The sequence below is a fragment of the Microcaecilia unicolor genome, chromosome 5, assembly GCF_901765095.1.
Source record: "Microcaecilia unicolor chromosome 5, aMicUni1.1, whole genome shotgun sequence".
In the NCBI taxonomy this organism is placed as follows: domain Eukaryota; kingdom Metazoa; phylum Chordata; class Amphibia; order Gymnophiona; family Siphonopidae; genus Microcaecilia; species Microcaecilia unicolor.
In genome coordinates this window covers 14,421,434-14,438,218 of record NC_044035.1, presented here as the reverse complement: position 1 = coordinate 14,438,218, position 16,785 = coordinate 14,421,434, and the positions used below count along the sequence as shown (strand labels likewise).

Here is a 16,785-nt window from a genome sequence, read left to right as displayed (position 1 = left end):
AAAAAATGAAAAGACCAGACAACAAAGGTATAAAAACAGATGTTATTTTCTATTTCTTGATAGTAGCCTTAAAGAACCGAATCAAATCGAACCAAAAAAAGCAATTCATATGAGTGAATCAAATCGAATTGAAAACTTTTTGGCTGAATCGGACAGCACTACTTCCAAGGCCTAGGCCTCTTAAAGTGGCCCTGTGAGGGAGTGTACTTAAAGGAGATCAGTATCTTCGTGTGTAGTCCATGCATACGGCCCTCATACAGCCACACTTCTGTGTATAGGTTCAGAGCCATAGGTACCAGGTTCAGTTGTGCAATTCCTATGGCAACCTGGTGCTTTGGGGTTTCTTGTGCCCTAATTTAGCAACACCTAAAGTAGATGGGTCAGAAAGGTGTTTTCAGTTTCCGAGGGGGACTTAGCTAGCTAGCACAGTGGCTAACCATGAGCCATGCATATGGCAGGCTTGAATTTAGCCAGCGAAGTTTTTTCGCTGGTTAGATTTCAGCCTATTTTCAACCACAGCCTAGCTGGCTAGATTACTGCTGAAAATGCACCCGATCGAGATGGCATAAACTTCAGCCCCATTGTATCGATGAGGTTTTTCTTAGGCCTTGAATGAGAGCTGCATGTATGACATTTCAGTGCATAAAAATGTCAGTGATTTCCTTTTATCACCCCTTAGCCATATGATGTGAATTTACAAGTGACATCTGTGCTGTCCAAGTTGGCTCTCTTTCCCCATCCACATATACACGAATACCTCCTGGATCCTTATGTCAATCTGGCTCCAAGTTGCAGATCTCTCTTCTCTGTTATTGTCAGGGTGAGTAAGCAGAACTGGAAATCTGAATGCTTATTTGATAATCACAGCAATGTTAAATTAATATATATGTATTTGAATATTAAGCCTTCTTTACAGGCAGCCTGAGAACATACTTTGTTTAATACTACAAAACTGAAAAACAGCCAAACCCAATCTGAAAGGGTCATGTGTGATGAATATCTCTCTATATAAAAGGCAACACCAACGTTCTATGAAGCCTCCAGCCGTAAGTGTGAAGGGGGCGAGATATCCGGTTTCCCTATGAGTGTCTGCCCCGCCCTCTCTGTAACACAGTCAGTGAAGGAAAACAGCAGAGCACGAAATCAAATCGCTGGCTCTGTAACAGTGAAGGACTCAGAGGGGGGAGGGGAGAGAGGCCAAAGGGCAGGGACACACACACTCCCACATGCACACAGAAGAAAACATTGCTAGCCCCCGTTTCATTTGCATCAGAAACGGGGCTTTTTTACTAGTACAACAATAAATGACAAATGGGAAATACCCTCAGAAACCAAGGTCACTGCCAAGGTCTGACCATCAAGACACTGATATCTATATAAGATTTATGTGCCTGTGATCTTACCTCTTTCATGGGGTATATTTTCCCATATCTTGTCAATAGAATTGATTCACAATGAAACCATTACTTCCAAACATTGCTGAGTGCAAAAAACTCTCCAAGCAGCAGCATTACTTAAATAAACAAACGCAGCTGTCTTATAGTGACATACATAGTAGATGACGGCAGAAAAAGACCTGCATGGTCCATCCAGTCTGCCCAACAAGATAACTCATATTTGCTGCTTTTTGTGTATACCCTACTTTGATTTGTACCTGTGCTCTTCAGGGCACAGACCGTATAAGTCTGCCCCGTACTATCCCCGCCTCCCAACCACCAGCCCCGCCTTCCACAACCGGCTCTGGCACAGACCGTATAAGTCTGCCCAGCACTATCCTCACCTCCCCACCACCAGCCCTGCCTCCCAACCACCGGCTCTGGCACAGACCGTACAAGTCTGTCCAGCACTATCCCCGCCTCCCGATCTTGACTAAGCTCCTGAGGATCCATTCCTTCGGCAAAGGATTCCTTTATGCTTATCCCACGCATGTTTGTATTCCGTTACCGTTTTCGTTTCCACCACCTCCCGTGGGAGGGCATTCCAAGCGTCCACTACTCTCTCCGTGAAAAAATACTTCCTGACATTTTTCTTGAGCCTGCCCCCCTTCAATCTCATTTCATGTCCTCTCATTCTACCACCTTCCCATCTCCGGAAAATGTTCGTTTGCGGATTAATACCTTTCAAATATTTGAACATCTGTATCATATCACCCCTGTTTCTCCTTTCCTCCAGAGTATACATGTTTAGTTCAGCAACAAATTATTGCTGGCTTAATACCCCACACTCCAACTGGTGACTTTCAACGGGGCCCAGATCGTTTCGCCTACTTCAGGGCTTCGTCAGGAACCACTCAACTTAAGCATAATGTTGGGGTATAAATTTCTAGCTGTCCAAACAGAGCTGGTCTCCAAGAAGTTTGGACAGCTAGAAATTTATACCCCAACAAGCAGTTTACATAGTATATACAGGTACTTATTTGTACCAGGGGCAAGGAGAGTTAAGTGACTTGCCCAGAGTCACAAGGAGCTGCAGTGGGAATTGAACTCAGTTCCCCAGGATCAAAGTCCACTGCACTAACCACTAGGCTACTCCTCCACTCATTCCACCAATAAGAGCCAACCTCATCAGTGATGTCACAATGGCTTGATTGCCCGATACTCGGCTCACTTCTGATATTGTGATGTCATAAGGGAAAGGGGGAAGGGAAATGGGTCTTGATATACCTACCGCCTTTCTGAGGTTTTTGCAACTACATTCAAAGCGGTTTACATATATTCAGGTACTTATTTTGTACCAGGGGCAATGGAGGGTTAAGTGACTTGCCCAGAGTCACAAGTAGCTGCAGTGGGAATTGAACCCAGTTCCCCAGGACCAAGGTCCACTGCACTAACCACGAGGCTACTCCTCCACTAGCAACATTCCACGTAGAATCTCAGATAGTAGAAACATTCCAGAATCTCAAATAGTAGCAACAGCAACATTCCATGTACAATTTAGAATCTCAAATAGGGAAAGGGAAATGGGACTTGATATACTGCCTTTCTGTGGTTTTTGCAACTACATTCAAAGCGGTTTACATAGTATATACAGGTACTTATTTGTACCTGGGGCAATGGAGGGTTAAGTGACTTACCCAGAGTCGCAAAGAGCTGCAGTGGGAATTGAACCCAGCTCCCTAGGATCAAAGTCTACTTCACTAACCATTAGGCTATTCCTCCACTCCACTCTCCATAAAGACAATAAGCAGACAAATACTAATCAGGATGCATAAGGTATACCAAATAACCACAGCTGTAATTAGTACTTCAGCCAGCAGCTTAAGAAAAGGGTGAATGAGCTCACTGAAATAACCAGGTCTTAAGTCGGCTTACCACTCGCTCTTCCAGGATTACCACTGCCCCAATGTGGCCGCCGGCGGTAGTCCCACCCCAAGTGCGCACCATTTCCTCTCTTCAATAGTCCCTTCCCTATGTGTCCTATCTGTCTGTCCTACCCTTATCCCTTATTTGTCCTGTCTGTCCTGATTTAGATTGTAAGCTCTTTTGAGCAGGGACTGTCTTTTCTTCATGTTAAATTGTGAAGTGCTGCGTACAACTGGTAGCACTCATAGGCGGTCAGTGGCCCAACTGTTTGGGGAGGCTAAAGGGGGTGGGGTTAGGGGGTGGGGCCAGGGGTGGAGCTTAAATCCATAATTGTCTGATAACACACAGAAAAAAAATAAATAAAAATAAAAGTCACAATTAATACCTTTTATTAAATTAGATATAAGCTATGTATTATATGTCAAAGAATAAAGTGGTTGCTCAAAGCATATACTAACCACAATCGCTCAACTGCAAAACACTATGCACAACTTTGTGCAAAAACACACTCAGAACCTTACTGTACCATAAATATTACACTGGGCAGAACCTAATACACCAATATACCACCCATACGGAAAATGCAGACCGTCAACAATATGAAACAAGGGATCATAATATCATGATACGTGTAGAGCCACAAAACACCCTAATTCATGTTTAATGTGGGATAAAATGCCATAAATAAGTAAATATAAACTTTTAAAGTTGAGCACCTGATTCTCAAAGTGGACATATTCCAAACACTATAATGAAAATAAAATGATTTTTTCTACCTTTGTTGTCTGGTGACTTTGTTTTTCTGATCATGCTGGCTCAGTGTCTGATTCTGCTGCTATCTGTCCTCTTAACTCCATTTCCAGGGCTTCCTTTCCATTTATTTCTTTACTTTTCGCCATTCTTCTTCATTTCTTGCCCTACATCCGTAAGTAAAAGCTGGGTCCTCCACAGACTTGACTGTCCAGTGGATCCAGCTTCTGCCTATTTTCTTCCTCCATGTGCAGTTTTTCTCTCTTCCTTTTCCCTCATCTCATCTCCTTCCTCACTCTTCCCTCCCCTCCATCCATATCCAGCAACCCTCCTCTCCCCTCCATCCACCCATGTCCAGCAACCTTCCTTATGTACAGTGCAAAATATACAGATAACAGATTTTAATTCCCAAAGCTGACAAATTTCAATCAATAAATGGAAAATAAAATTATTTTTCTACCTTTATGCCTGGTAATGCTATTTTTCTAAGCATAGTAGTCTCATTCTCTCTCTGTATCCCTTAGATCACTGTCCTGGGCCTCCTGTTCATTTGCCATGTTATATTTTCTCAATTTCTTCCACTCAGACATTGATTTTTTTTTCATGCTCATCTTCCCCCAATACATTTTTTGCCTCTCAAAGTTTATCCCTCTTTCTCATCCTCCAGTCTTCCAGCTCCCTCTTTTTACTGCTTCTATCTAGCTCTGCATCTCTTTCCCCACCCATTTCTAACATCTCCCCTTTCTCCTCTTTCCTTTCCATTGATGTCAAGCATCTCTCCTTTCTTCCCTTCCTTCTTACCCAGCATCTCTTCCTGGTTTTCTCTTCCCCCTTCCTTCTTGCCCAGCATCGCTTCCTGGTTTTCTCTTCCCCCTTCCTTCTTGCCCAGCATCTCTTCCTGGTTTTCTCTTCCCCCTTCCTTCTTGCCCAGCATCTCTTCCTGGTATTCTCTTCCACCTTCCTTCCTAACCAGCATCTCCCTGATTTCTCTTTCCACCTTCCCTCCTCTCCAGCACCACCCCCTGATCTTTCCTCCCACCTTCACTCCTCTGTGCCCAGCATGTCACCCTAATCGCCCTTTTTCTACCCTCCTCCATGCCCAGCATGAACCTCCCATTTCCTTTCTCACATTTCTCCATGCCCAGCATGTCCCATAATCTCCCCTTCCATGTTCCCCAATCTTCCTTTCCACTGTCCATGCCCAGAATGTTCCCCAATCTCTCCTCCCCCATTCCTTTGTGCACAGCATGTCCCTCGAATCGATCTCGCTTCTACTCTCCTCCCGGCTCTGATCTGGCAGCGACTCTTCTCTCCCCTGCCCCCCTCCCCCCTCCAGCCATCTGTGGCTTTCGCGCCCCCCCCCCCCCCCCCCCCCGTCTCTTCGCTCTCACCCATCCGCGTGCTCGATCGTTATTAAAGCATGAGGCGTTCTCCCTCCGACGCGGCGATTCACATAGCCATCCTTAATCTGCCTGCGTCGGAGCCTCTCCCTCGGACACGTCCCGCCTCTGCGTAAGACAGGAAGTTGAATTAGAGGAGGTGGGACGCGTCCAAGGGAGAGGCTCCGACGCAGGCAGATTACGGCTGGCTATGTGAATCGTCGATTCGCCGGCGTCGGAGGAAGAACGCCTCAGGCCGGAGACGGAGTGACCACGCGGATGGATGGGTGAGAGCGGGGGGGGGGCGGCAGTGCAAGACTCGCGCGGGAAGGGGGAGGAAGCAGAGACCGCCGGTCATTGCAGCATTTAAGAGCAGCCAAGGGAAGTCCACGATTGGCCGGGGGAGGCTTAGCCTCCCCAAGCCTCTTATACGGGGCGCCTATGGTAGCACTTTACAGAGCCGGTGGTGGGAGGCGGGGATAGTGCTGACCAGACTTATACGGTCTATGCCAGAGCCGGTGGTGGGAGGCGGGTCTGGTGGTTGGGAGGCGGGGATAGTGCTGGGCAGACTTATACAGTCTGTGCCCTGAAGAGGACAGGTACAAATCAAAGTAGGGTATACACAAAAAGTAGCACATATGAGTTTATCTTGTTCGGCAGACTGGATGGACCGTGCAGGTCTTTTTCTGCCGTCATCTACTATGTTACTATGGTATAGAAATGATTTGTAGTAGTAGTAATTTCCAGGGGAAAAAGAAAAAACCCCGGAAATGGCTTTTGTGGTGATAACCCGGCAGAAATCGGGCATCGCCGTGCGCTGCCCAATTAACATAGTAACATAGTAGATGACGGCAGAAAAAGACCTGCACGGTCCATCCAGTCTGGCCAAGATAAACTCATGTGTATACCTTACCTTGATTTGTGCCTGTCTTTCTCAGGGCACAGACCGTATAAGTCTGTCCAGCAGTTTTTCCTGCCTCCCAACCACCTGTCCCGCCTTCCATCACCGGCTCTGGCACAGACCGTATAAAAGTCTGCCCTCCCCTATCCTCGCCTCCCAACCACCAACCCCTCTTCCCCCCACCTGCTCTGCCACCCAATTGTAGCTAAGCTGCCAGGTTAGCGTGGGAGCCCTTATCGCCACCTCAATGGGTGGCGGGAAGGGGTCCCTGCTACATGACCATGCGGTGAGAGTTCTCTTACCATATGGCCATGTGTGCTGGGGGCTTTTTTTTTATCCACCGCAGTAAAAAGGACCCTGGCGCACGGGAAAAACAGCCCCTGCCGCTAGCACAGGGCCCCTTTTTTCCATAGCTTGGTAAAAGGACCCCTGAGTTAGTCAGTAAAAGGTATGGCTCAACCTTTGGCCAGATAAAAATTTTTTAAGTATGGAGGAGATATACAGAAAACAACATCGGCTTAATTTTCTGACCAAAAAATGATACATTAAATAGATTAAAGGAGATGATGCCTCAAGAAGCCCCCGGCTCTATTATATACGGAGCTCACGAGGGCTGGACCGCTTCATCATTGACAACACCCCCACATTCATAGAGCAGCCTATCCTAACCATATGTTCTAATACTCTGTTTTTATTTTTTTTTTCTTGTATAAATTTTTCTTTTTCACTAACATATGATGGGCAATCGTAAAGTTAAACGTAACAGCTACTTAGCTTTTGCATGGTCCAGTCCTTCTTTAGTTAGTTACAAGCTGGACGCGACCAAGACCAACAATGGCCAGCGTTTCGTCGCCTGCGTCAGGGTCAAATGGTCTGCGTCTAACTCAGCTGAAGGATCCAACATTTCCAACGGACCCTTTGGCCAGACCAGTATAGAGATATACGCTACTGTGAGAGATGATGTATTCTGACATATAGAAATCTAGTTGTCAGCAGTATTTTTTTTTTTTTATATTGTTTTTATTGAAATTTTCCAAATTTTCCATCTTTACATGTATTCATCTCAACATAACACCAGTCAATAACAAATGACAGAATAAACTTGGACTTCCAGTGCTAACCATCCAACTTGCTACATATGACCTATAGAAACCCCCCCTTGTATCTACCCCCCTTCCCTCCCCCCCTCCCCATAACATTGGAATTATGAAAGAGTTTGCTTGACCGTCTCATAAGGTTGCCAAATTTTTTGGTAGATATGCATCTGACCTTTTCTCATCGCCGTCAGCCTAGACATCATATGCAAGTAATCAACTCTAGCCAACACTTCTTTAGTGGAAGGCATTGTCGTCCTTTTCCAGGCCTTTGCCAGCGCCATTTTTGCGGCCACTAGCATCTGGATCGCCAGTTTATGGCCAAATTTTTTGCTACCCGGGGGCCTGGAGTGTAATAAGCATATTTCTGCCTGTTGTGGGTAATCCACTTGTATAGTCTTTTTCACTAATTCAATAATTTGTGACCAATATTTCTGAGCTTTTGGGCACTCCCACCAAATATGCAGGAATGTGCCCCGACCTCCACATTCTCTCCAACAATCTGCTGAAACTCGGGGATAAATTTTATGCAATTTCTCCGGTGTGTAATACCACCAGTATAATATTTTATACCCGTTTTCTATTGTGGCCTGAGCGATGGAGGGCTTCAGCAGCTGTCTATAGCTAATCTTCCACCATTCCGGAGAGAAACTCTTCTGCAGTGCCCCTTCCCATTTCTCAGTATAATGGTCTTGTGGTGTAGTGAGGAGTTGCAATGCTTTATAGAGCCTAGTAATACTACCTTTTCTGCCTCCTCCAGTTGTCAGCAGTATTTTAACTATCCCTGACTGATGAAGCTTTGGTGTGGTTTACAGGTCGTGGGAGATCTGATGGTGAGAATCCAGCGCATCCCGGATTTCACTCCTAAGCTTTTGCTAGTGAGAAAGCGTCTGCTGGGATTGGAGCCTGAGGGGCCCATGTAAGTAGAAGAGGTTTGTGCTTCCTCCCGTTTATAAAAGGAATAGGTGGGAAAGTGTGGGATACAAATGCAACAAATAAATAAATATTTGCATGTAAGTGCTGCTTATGAAATCACCTCCAGCATACAAGCATGTGTGCTGGCAGGGTTGTGCCTGTTTGTAAGTGACCCTAGTGTAGGTGTGTTCAGGGGCAAATGTGGGCATCGCATGTGTAGAGTTGCAGTTTACATGCGTACTTTATAGATTACTGTACTCACTACTTCCGCAGTCCCAGAGAGCTGTCTACTGATGTCAACAGTGTTACTTGCTGGTGTGAAAACTTTACACTGCAAGATTTACAACACCCACCTCCTCATCGATCAGTAGATAAAGAACTTTTTACTGTTTTAACTATTTTAGCTTAGCATTTTTTTACTATAAAATAGTTGTCAAACTCCTCAACGAGGTTCTCACTAGCTCAACAATTTTAGCGTTATAATAATACTCATCTTAAGTCAGTGTATATAGTTCAGTGTGGGTTCGGGATAGAGAGTTGCACGGGGACAGAAATCCAACCCGTCCCCATTCGTCCCCGTAGGGAATCTAACCCATCCCCGTCCGTCCCCACGGGGAATCTTACCCGTCCCCGCAACAATTTCACCTGTCCTCACCCACAAGAATTTAATGATACATTAAAAACAAATTCCTGTCGGCTCTCTCAGTCTCTGGGTTTGAGCCGCAGCACTGCAGGCAAGGAAGGAACAGAAGCTGGAACACTCTGGTGCGCACATAATAAGACTTCTCTGATTCACTGGCACTGTGTGCTAAGAGATCACTACGTGCACGCGCCAGTAGGTCAGGTGACATCTGATGCTCATGCCTATGTCAGAGCTGAGGTCTACACATCAGCCCGGAAGCAGTAAATGACAGCAGATAAAACCTGGATCAGTCCATCCAGTCTGCCCAGTAGTCACAATCATTATCAATTCATGATTAAATCAACAATGAATGTGATATTATATACTTGATTATGGTCTTTCTGTGGCGTTTCTGGGACATAGACCATAGAAGTCCACCTGGCTCTATCCTTATGTTCCAACTGCTGGAGTTGCCCTCAAAGCGCACTCCAGTCTATTCATCTTCTCATTTGTGGGACACAGACCGTAAAAGTCTGTTCCATAGAAACCTATGGAACTTTGGAAGGCTAAGTGCTTTGAAAATATGCCTCCATGTGTCACACGACACATCCGCACACATGCAGCCATTTAAGTTTAGGTTTTTTATAACTTCCGTTTTCTAAATAGAGATCCTCTGTGTTCATCCCATGCCTTTTTGAATTTCGACACCCTTTGTATCTCTACCACCTCCTTAATGGAGGCTTTCCACATCTGTGCTGTTAAAGCAAGGAGGAGGAGGAGACAGCACAAAGAACTTGGTACTCGGTAGGTGAGAGGCTGGCGTAAGTGCAGCATACACGTCCACAGGAACCCCACAGGAACTGCTTCCGTCCCCATGGGATCCCCGCAGAGCTGCTTCCGTCCCTGCAGGGATTCCGCGGGATTCCCGCAAACCCCGTTCCCAGGCAAGTCTCTAGTTCGGGGACCATAATTCCAACAAGACCCATGTTTCGCTCAAGGATGTGTCTACTTTATAGATTAGGCACGTTTGCATGTGAAAACAGTTACATCTGCTCCCAAGCTGCTGAAAATGTCTGTGGCTTCATTTTGGACACAATACCGTGTTTCCCCGAAAATAAGACACTGTCTTATATTAAATTTTGCTCCCCAAGACCTGCTAGGTCTTATTTTCAGAGGAGGCCTTATTTTTCGGGGAAACATCGGGGTCACCCCCCCACCCGAGATCGCCGGCTCCCCCCCTCGATCGGCGGCTCCCCTGCCCTCAGTCGCTCCCGGAACTAACCTCTTAAATGCTTCCTTTCACCATTCATCTTCGCACTCGCCGCAAGCAGCAGGGCAGGCCACTCCTTCCTTCCGTGTCCCGCCCTCGCCTGACGTAACGTAACGTCAGGCGAGGGCGGGACACGGAAGGAAGGAGTGGCCAGCCCTGCTGCTTGCGGCGAGTGCGAAGGTGAAAGGAAGCGGTTAAGAGGTTAGTTCCGGGAGCGACTGAGGGCGGGGGGAGCCGCTGATTGAGGGATGGAGCCTGCGATCTCGGGTGGGGGGGTGACCCCGATGTTTCCCCCGAAAAATAAGGCCTCCCCTGCTAGGTCTTATTTTCGGGGGAGGCCTTATATTTTCAAATTGCAGCAAGACCTCTACTAGGTCTTACTTTCGGAGGATGTCCTATTTTCGGGGAAACACGGTATCTGCTGCTTTTCAAGAGCCGTTTTATAAAGACACGTGGACACCCATTTAAGAGAAGCTGCTGGTTAACTTTCTGGTACCTTGGTTTCTCCCTGGATAAGCGGGATATGATCAGCCACACATGGGTCTTCATCCCTTACGGTACCTGGTCAGATCTGCTCTCCAGAGATCAGAAGAATCTAGAAAAAACTCTGGGCGTGTGCTAGGGCTCCATCCTTTGTGACCATTGCTCCTGCCCCTCGTCGTCTTCATCAACCCAGCAAAGCAGGAACAAATCTGCTTTCTTACTTCATTTAAATTATTTTACAAAATAAGAACTGCAGACATCGAGACACTAACCCAAAGGGCCAGAAATAGGATCTGAGGGATTTTCAAAACTGAAACATAGGACAGCCAAAATTCCCAAGGAACACACACGGTACATGTAGAATGCTTTTTTAAGAGAATAGGACTCCATAATTCCCTAAGGCAGTGACCCAAGAAGCCCAACTTGGTAGTATTTGAGTTTCTCATCCTGAGCAAAACAACTTTAAAGCCCCAGTGTCATAAAGTATATAGGGTGCAGCCCCATGAGTGGGTGCACATGTTCCAAAGACCTCTGGTGGGAACTGCAGTGTAGAAATTCACATCAGTTTAGATTTGTGGGTGTGCAGTACAGCATCCACAGAATTCAGTCTTCTGAAGCCTATGATGCTTAAGGATTGGGAAAATTGGGCTGAAACTTAAAAAAAAAAAAAATCACAGACATGCATACCAGTTCAACAATGGCTAATGCACAGCCTCTTTCCCACCATGGCACACAGCCCAAACCATAGGAGGAGTCCCAGAGGCAATCCCAACACAGCCTGAGCCAACAGAAGGGTCTGTCTGGTGCTTAGAATGCTGAGTGCACTGGTTCAGCATTGACTTGCCTGTCACCCACTACGTTGCCTGCCGCACGTGTTAACAGAAAATGCAGCCCTAACTCTGCCCTATGGGGCAATGGCAGCTCTGACCAGATAGCCCAAAGGAACCCTAGGTAAGAATAAATATAACCTCTCAGTCCAGCGCTCTGCTGCACTTTTTATTTTAATTTGTGATTTAATCTTTTCATGTCATGACTATTTAATTTTTTGTAACCCGCTTAGACTCCTTGTTGATACAAGCAGGGTATAAATACTGGAAATAGAAATAGATTGGCCAAAGTACTAGGACTGCCTCCAAGGCTGCCAGGTGTTTTGCAGACCTAGGGTTCAGTGGTGACAGGGCAGCCAGAAATTGGCTTGCATGTTGAAGTTTGGTAGCGTAGCTATACAGAACTTCTCTAACAATCCTCTGAGGGGAGGATGACATCAGGCAGCTGCCTTTAGGCTTCTAATAATTTTGTGTAGTCTTTGGATTAGATTAGGATATAAAGAGCTTTTTGATAGCAAGATACAGTCCCCCTCCTCAATGTGTGACCCATTCTAGAACCCAGTACTTCAGGTCCCAAGGACCGTATATAATGTGTCAGTGGCAGATATGCGTATTGGTCTCCTCTTTTACAATGAAGATCCTCATAAGACAGTAAGGTTCTGCTCAGCGTGCTGCAGCGGCTAAGAAAGCAAATAGAATGTTAGGTATTATTAGGAAAGGGAATGGAAAACAAAAATGAGGACGTTATAATGCCTTTGTATCGCTCCATGGTGCGACCCCACCTCAAATATTGTGTTCAATTCTGGTCGCCGCATCTCAAAAAAGATATATTGGAATTAGAAAAGGTGCAGAGAAGAGCGACAAAAATGATAAAGGGGATGGGACGACTTTCCTACAAGGAAAGGCTAAAGCGGCTAGAGCTCTTCAGCTTGGAGAAAAGACGGCTGAGGGGAGATATGATAGAGATCTATAAAATAATGAGTGGAGTGGAACAGTTGGGAGTTTGGATAATCACCATCATTTTGACACTGGTGGGTCGCTCTACATCAATCAGTGGTAATGGTAATGCAAACAGTTCTTTATGGAGCTGTGGTTTGACTACCTACAAATATTCTTCCAAGCGTTACTGTGTTGAATTTTCTTTAGAGAAATGTAAAAGTGAACGAAGGGGTGAATAACCTAATCCAGACTGGAGAAGGGAAGGGGGGAGGGGAGGGTTCTATATAGTAGCTACAATATGGGCAGCTTCAGAACTCAAGTGGGGGGGGGGGGGATGTAAAACTGAGAAGTTAACTTTGATTTTGGTTAGTGAACATGAGAATTGTAGGGGTTTTTTTTTGTTTGTTTGTTTGTTTGTTTTTTTGTTACATTTGTACCCTGCGCTTTCCCACTCATGGCAGGCTCAATGCAGCTTACATGGGGCAATGGAGGGTTAAGTGACTTGCCCAGAGTCACAAGGAGCTGCCTGTGCCGGGAATCAAACTCAGTTCCCCAGGACCAAAGTCCACCACCCTAACCACTAGGCCACTCCTCAGATGTTGACTTTTCCCATGAATGTTCAAGTTTACTGAAGACATTAACAGGCTCATTTTCAAAGCACATAGACTTACAAAGTTACGTGTTTCTAAATCTAAAAAGAAAAGAAAATGACCTCCTCTATGTTTGCTTTGATATAATTTCTTTCACTTATTTTTTTTTTTTTCATTGCTAATGAGTGTTTTTCTCATTTTGTCAGAATTGACCACATGACCCTGCTGGAGGGGGTGATTGTTTTGGAAGAGTTCTGCAAGGAGCTAGCAGCCATTGCGTTTGTCAAATACCATGCCTCGACCATGCCGTGAGCGGTGGCAGGTTAACGGATTTAGCCGAGGAAACACTATGCATTTTATGAGAAGGTGGAACTGTGCTTGGTCAAGGGGAGAGAACTGCTCCACGATGTAGCACATCATTATCCAGTCACCTCGCTTCGATGAAGCTAGCGATGCATTACCCACTGTCAAATCACAGCATGCAGTCGAAGGGACATTGGCAGAAAAAGACGGGAAAAAGAAATTGGAGTTTATATTATTATTTTTTTTTTTTTACATGTAGAGGGCTTATTTTGTGTTGGGTGACAACCGTGTAAAATCTCTAGGGCTTTTGGTCCTTTGTTTTCTAGTCTAAGTTTCCAGAGCCTGAAAAGAGGAAAAAGCATTGGATTGGTCCCCCTGGATGTTTTCCTATCTTACTAATATAGTGGATGATAGCAGAAAAAGACCAACAACCCCATCCAGTCTGCCCAGTTGTTCCTGTCTATCCTGCCGAGGGTATATCCCAGTTGCCAGCCATAGTGTATGACTTTTTTGTAAGATATAATAACCCTTATCAAGGACTGATTTTGTTCAATTTAAAAAAAAAAATTTAATGAAAAATATTAAATTGTATTTCATAGTAGGGGTTAGTTGGGTAAAAGCTAAATTATTCAATTCATTTAGTGCAAGTTAGAGCCCTTTGTGTAAGAGAGAAATGCACAGTCCTGATGGAAGTTGTGAGAAATAACCTCTGTTCTGTAGCAGATACACAAAACACACAGGTGTTGCTGTATCCCATTACAGGGTGCCTGTTTCTCTCTGTTTATATGCCGTTGAGTGTAGTCACGTGATTGATAAGGTCCGCCAAGCATACAGGCTATAGAAATCATTCCAACAGTATTGTATTATTTAAAGGAAGCTGATTTGCAGATTTGTTTTGTGCCTTGAAAAATGGCGTTGTAAGTACTGAATATATTTTTAAATTATTATACTAGTTACTTGTGTCCCTGCAAGGGTCTGACTGATATCACTTTATACCGCAGTATGGAAAAGGACTGGCCCTTTACCAAACGTTTACAGGCTGTTTCATGGCTAAGTCTTGCTTTCACTTTCTTCCCTTTACCGTATAGCAGTCGGGTTTAGGTGTGAGGTGAGGCAGACTCACTGGAGGCTGGTTCTGAGTGCAGTGACCAGAATAGGTGTTGGACTATCACCCTGCTGTACCAGGTACAGTACCCTCACCATATAAGATCAAGGAGGAATTAGTGTTAAGTCAAAAGAATATTTTGAATTCACATGGGAATGTGTTGCCGCTACACTGTGGACGTCTTTTAAGTCTCTCCCGTAGGCCAGTGTTGGGAAGCTGCAGACGTGACTTCCTTAGGAAGCGAGGGAATTTATTTGCTTTGCTCTTTGAGTGGCTGAGACGGGCAATCGGTAAGCCGTTGAGAATGAGTTCCCGCCAGCAGTGGGTTTGCTTAGGAAAACCACCTCGGTGAGAACATTACAAAGTCATCAGTGCAGAAGTGCTGTATAATCAGGGATACAGGAACAAGAGCTCAAGCGCACTGACGTTTAGGCTTCAAGGGGAAGAAATTACTTTAATTAATAAGGCCCAGCCGAGGCAGGTGACCTATGTTGCTACTTGCTAGTGTAGTCAGGTCCATGGTTCTTTGAGAACGAATTTTGGTCTTTTTAGAAACTGGTATTTCCACTAGTCGGTTCTTATTGTACTTGATACAGAAATGTCTTTCTTGTAGTTTTTTTTTTTCAAGGCAAGTTTTGATTTTAGCAAAGAATGGGGTCACAATGAGACAGTAAGGCTTCGTGGAGAGCTCGTGATGTTTGGTTTATGATACTTTCTTTCTTTCTTTCTTTTTCCTCTTGCCACTGTTCAGCTCCATCTTAATTTTTAGTAGCCTCTACTTTAGAGAAGCCTTCATTCGTAGCTCCCCAGGGTTCCCCCCCCCCCCTCCTATTGGAGCACTCTTTGACCGGCGATCACAGATGGCAGTTCCCTTTGATTCGAACTCCTTCCCCACCAGGGACAAAAAAGCACTGCCCGCTCTGACATACTGCTGAGCTTTGGCACATGGTGCTTACTGGAAATGAAAACTCCGATTAGGATTTTGTAACTATTAGGCAAACTAAGCAATTGCCTATGGCAGCACCTTCTGCCATGGGGGGTGGGGGAGGGCAAAGAGTAGCTCCAGTCAAAACAATATATCCTGACAGCCACACAGACTAAAAACTCATCACAGAGAGGGTGTACAATTTTCAAATAGCTATTAAGCTATCTATACCTATATCCATATGAATGAGTAAAGCGAAGCTAAAATCATGTTATCCAGTTATGCGCTTTTACAGGATTGTTCTGGGAGGGGGTAGTATTGGGGTAATGCATGATTGTTGAATTTAGTTATCAAAATCTCCGGGTGGAGCCTCCAAAATAATTAAGGGAGATGCAAGGGTGAATGTTTGCCAAGGGGGCCTAAAACCTTTGCACCAACCCTGACTCTAAGCAGGGGGAAATAAGCAGATGCCTCTCTGGTGTGCTTCAGTGCAAACGCCTTACTAGTTGCCCCCCCCCCCCCTACAGACACACACACACATGCACCTTTTCCATCAACATAGAAATCAGGAAAGGTCTGTTGCTCCCACCCATCTCAGAAGAATCCCAGCCCTTCACTTGGCTGATTCCTGAGACACCCATAGCCTCATTCCTTCTAGTGCCCAAGCTAATTCAGTGATACCCAAACTCTGCTCCTTGTGCCCTCTTTGAGACACCAGGCTATAGCCAAGCCTCAGGTTTCACCTGCGGCGCAGAGTGTAAACAAAGTTCAGTGCCACAGTCTGGTCTTAGGATGTTATTACTGTCATTTCATAGGGGAAAATACCTCTCTGCTCTGAAATTAAAGTCGAGCTGTCATCTCCTCAGGCTGTAATCATGCACACTGTGGACAAAAATAGCAACATAATCAAACAGAACTGAAATAACTAGATTCGATGCTTTACTTTAACATATAATGCATTTAGTGTGGATGGAGTCATTTTGGTTTGCTAACACCTGTTTATGAGAGGCCTATAGAGGTAGCCAGGTTTTATCTACTGTTCACCATTGTGCATGTCTGCATTTATTTACAGTTCAAAGGAAGCAACATGAAGAATTATGAGCCTGATATGACTGTGTTAGGGTGAATCTGTTGACAAGAGACTTTCATATTGTTTGACTGTCTGGGTTACCTACAGAAGATCTGTTCAGTTGATTGCAGGGTGGCACTTCTGTTGCCGTATCCAGCATGCTATTTGTAATCCGAATTGACGGCTCTTCTTTGGGGAGGATTCACTGCCTTTTCCATTCTGCTTCTCCATAACATGAGATTGAATGAAAGTCCGCGCTGTTCAGCTGTGTCTCGGGACAGAAACTGAATCGTTCGGACAGTCATCTTGTC

General features: G+C 45.2%; 1 protein-coding gene across 1 annotated transcript in view; it reads left to right on the top strand.

Annotated features, from left to right (window-relative positions):
* FAM160B1 (family with sequence similarity 160 member B1) overlaps nucleotides 1-15,933 on the top strand; it is a 115,248-nt gene extending 99,315 nt beyond the window's left edge. The window contains exons 15-17 of the mRNA XM_030202663.1: nucleotides 680-820; nucleotides 8,242-8,345; nucleotides 13,279-15,933. Of these exons, the coding sequence (XP_030058523.1) occupies nucleotides 680-820; nucleotides 8,242-8,345; nucleotides 13,279-13,384 (351 nt within the window). The 3' untranslated portion in view covers nucleotides 13,385-15,933. The remainder of the gene's footprint in view (nucleotides 1-679; nucleotides 821-8,241; nucleotides 8,346-13,278) is intronic.
* The last annotated feature ends 852 nt before the right edge of the window (nucleotides 15,934-16,785 follow it).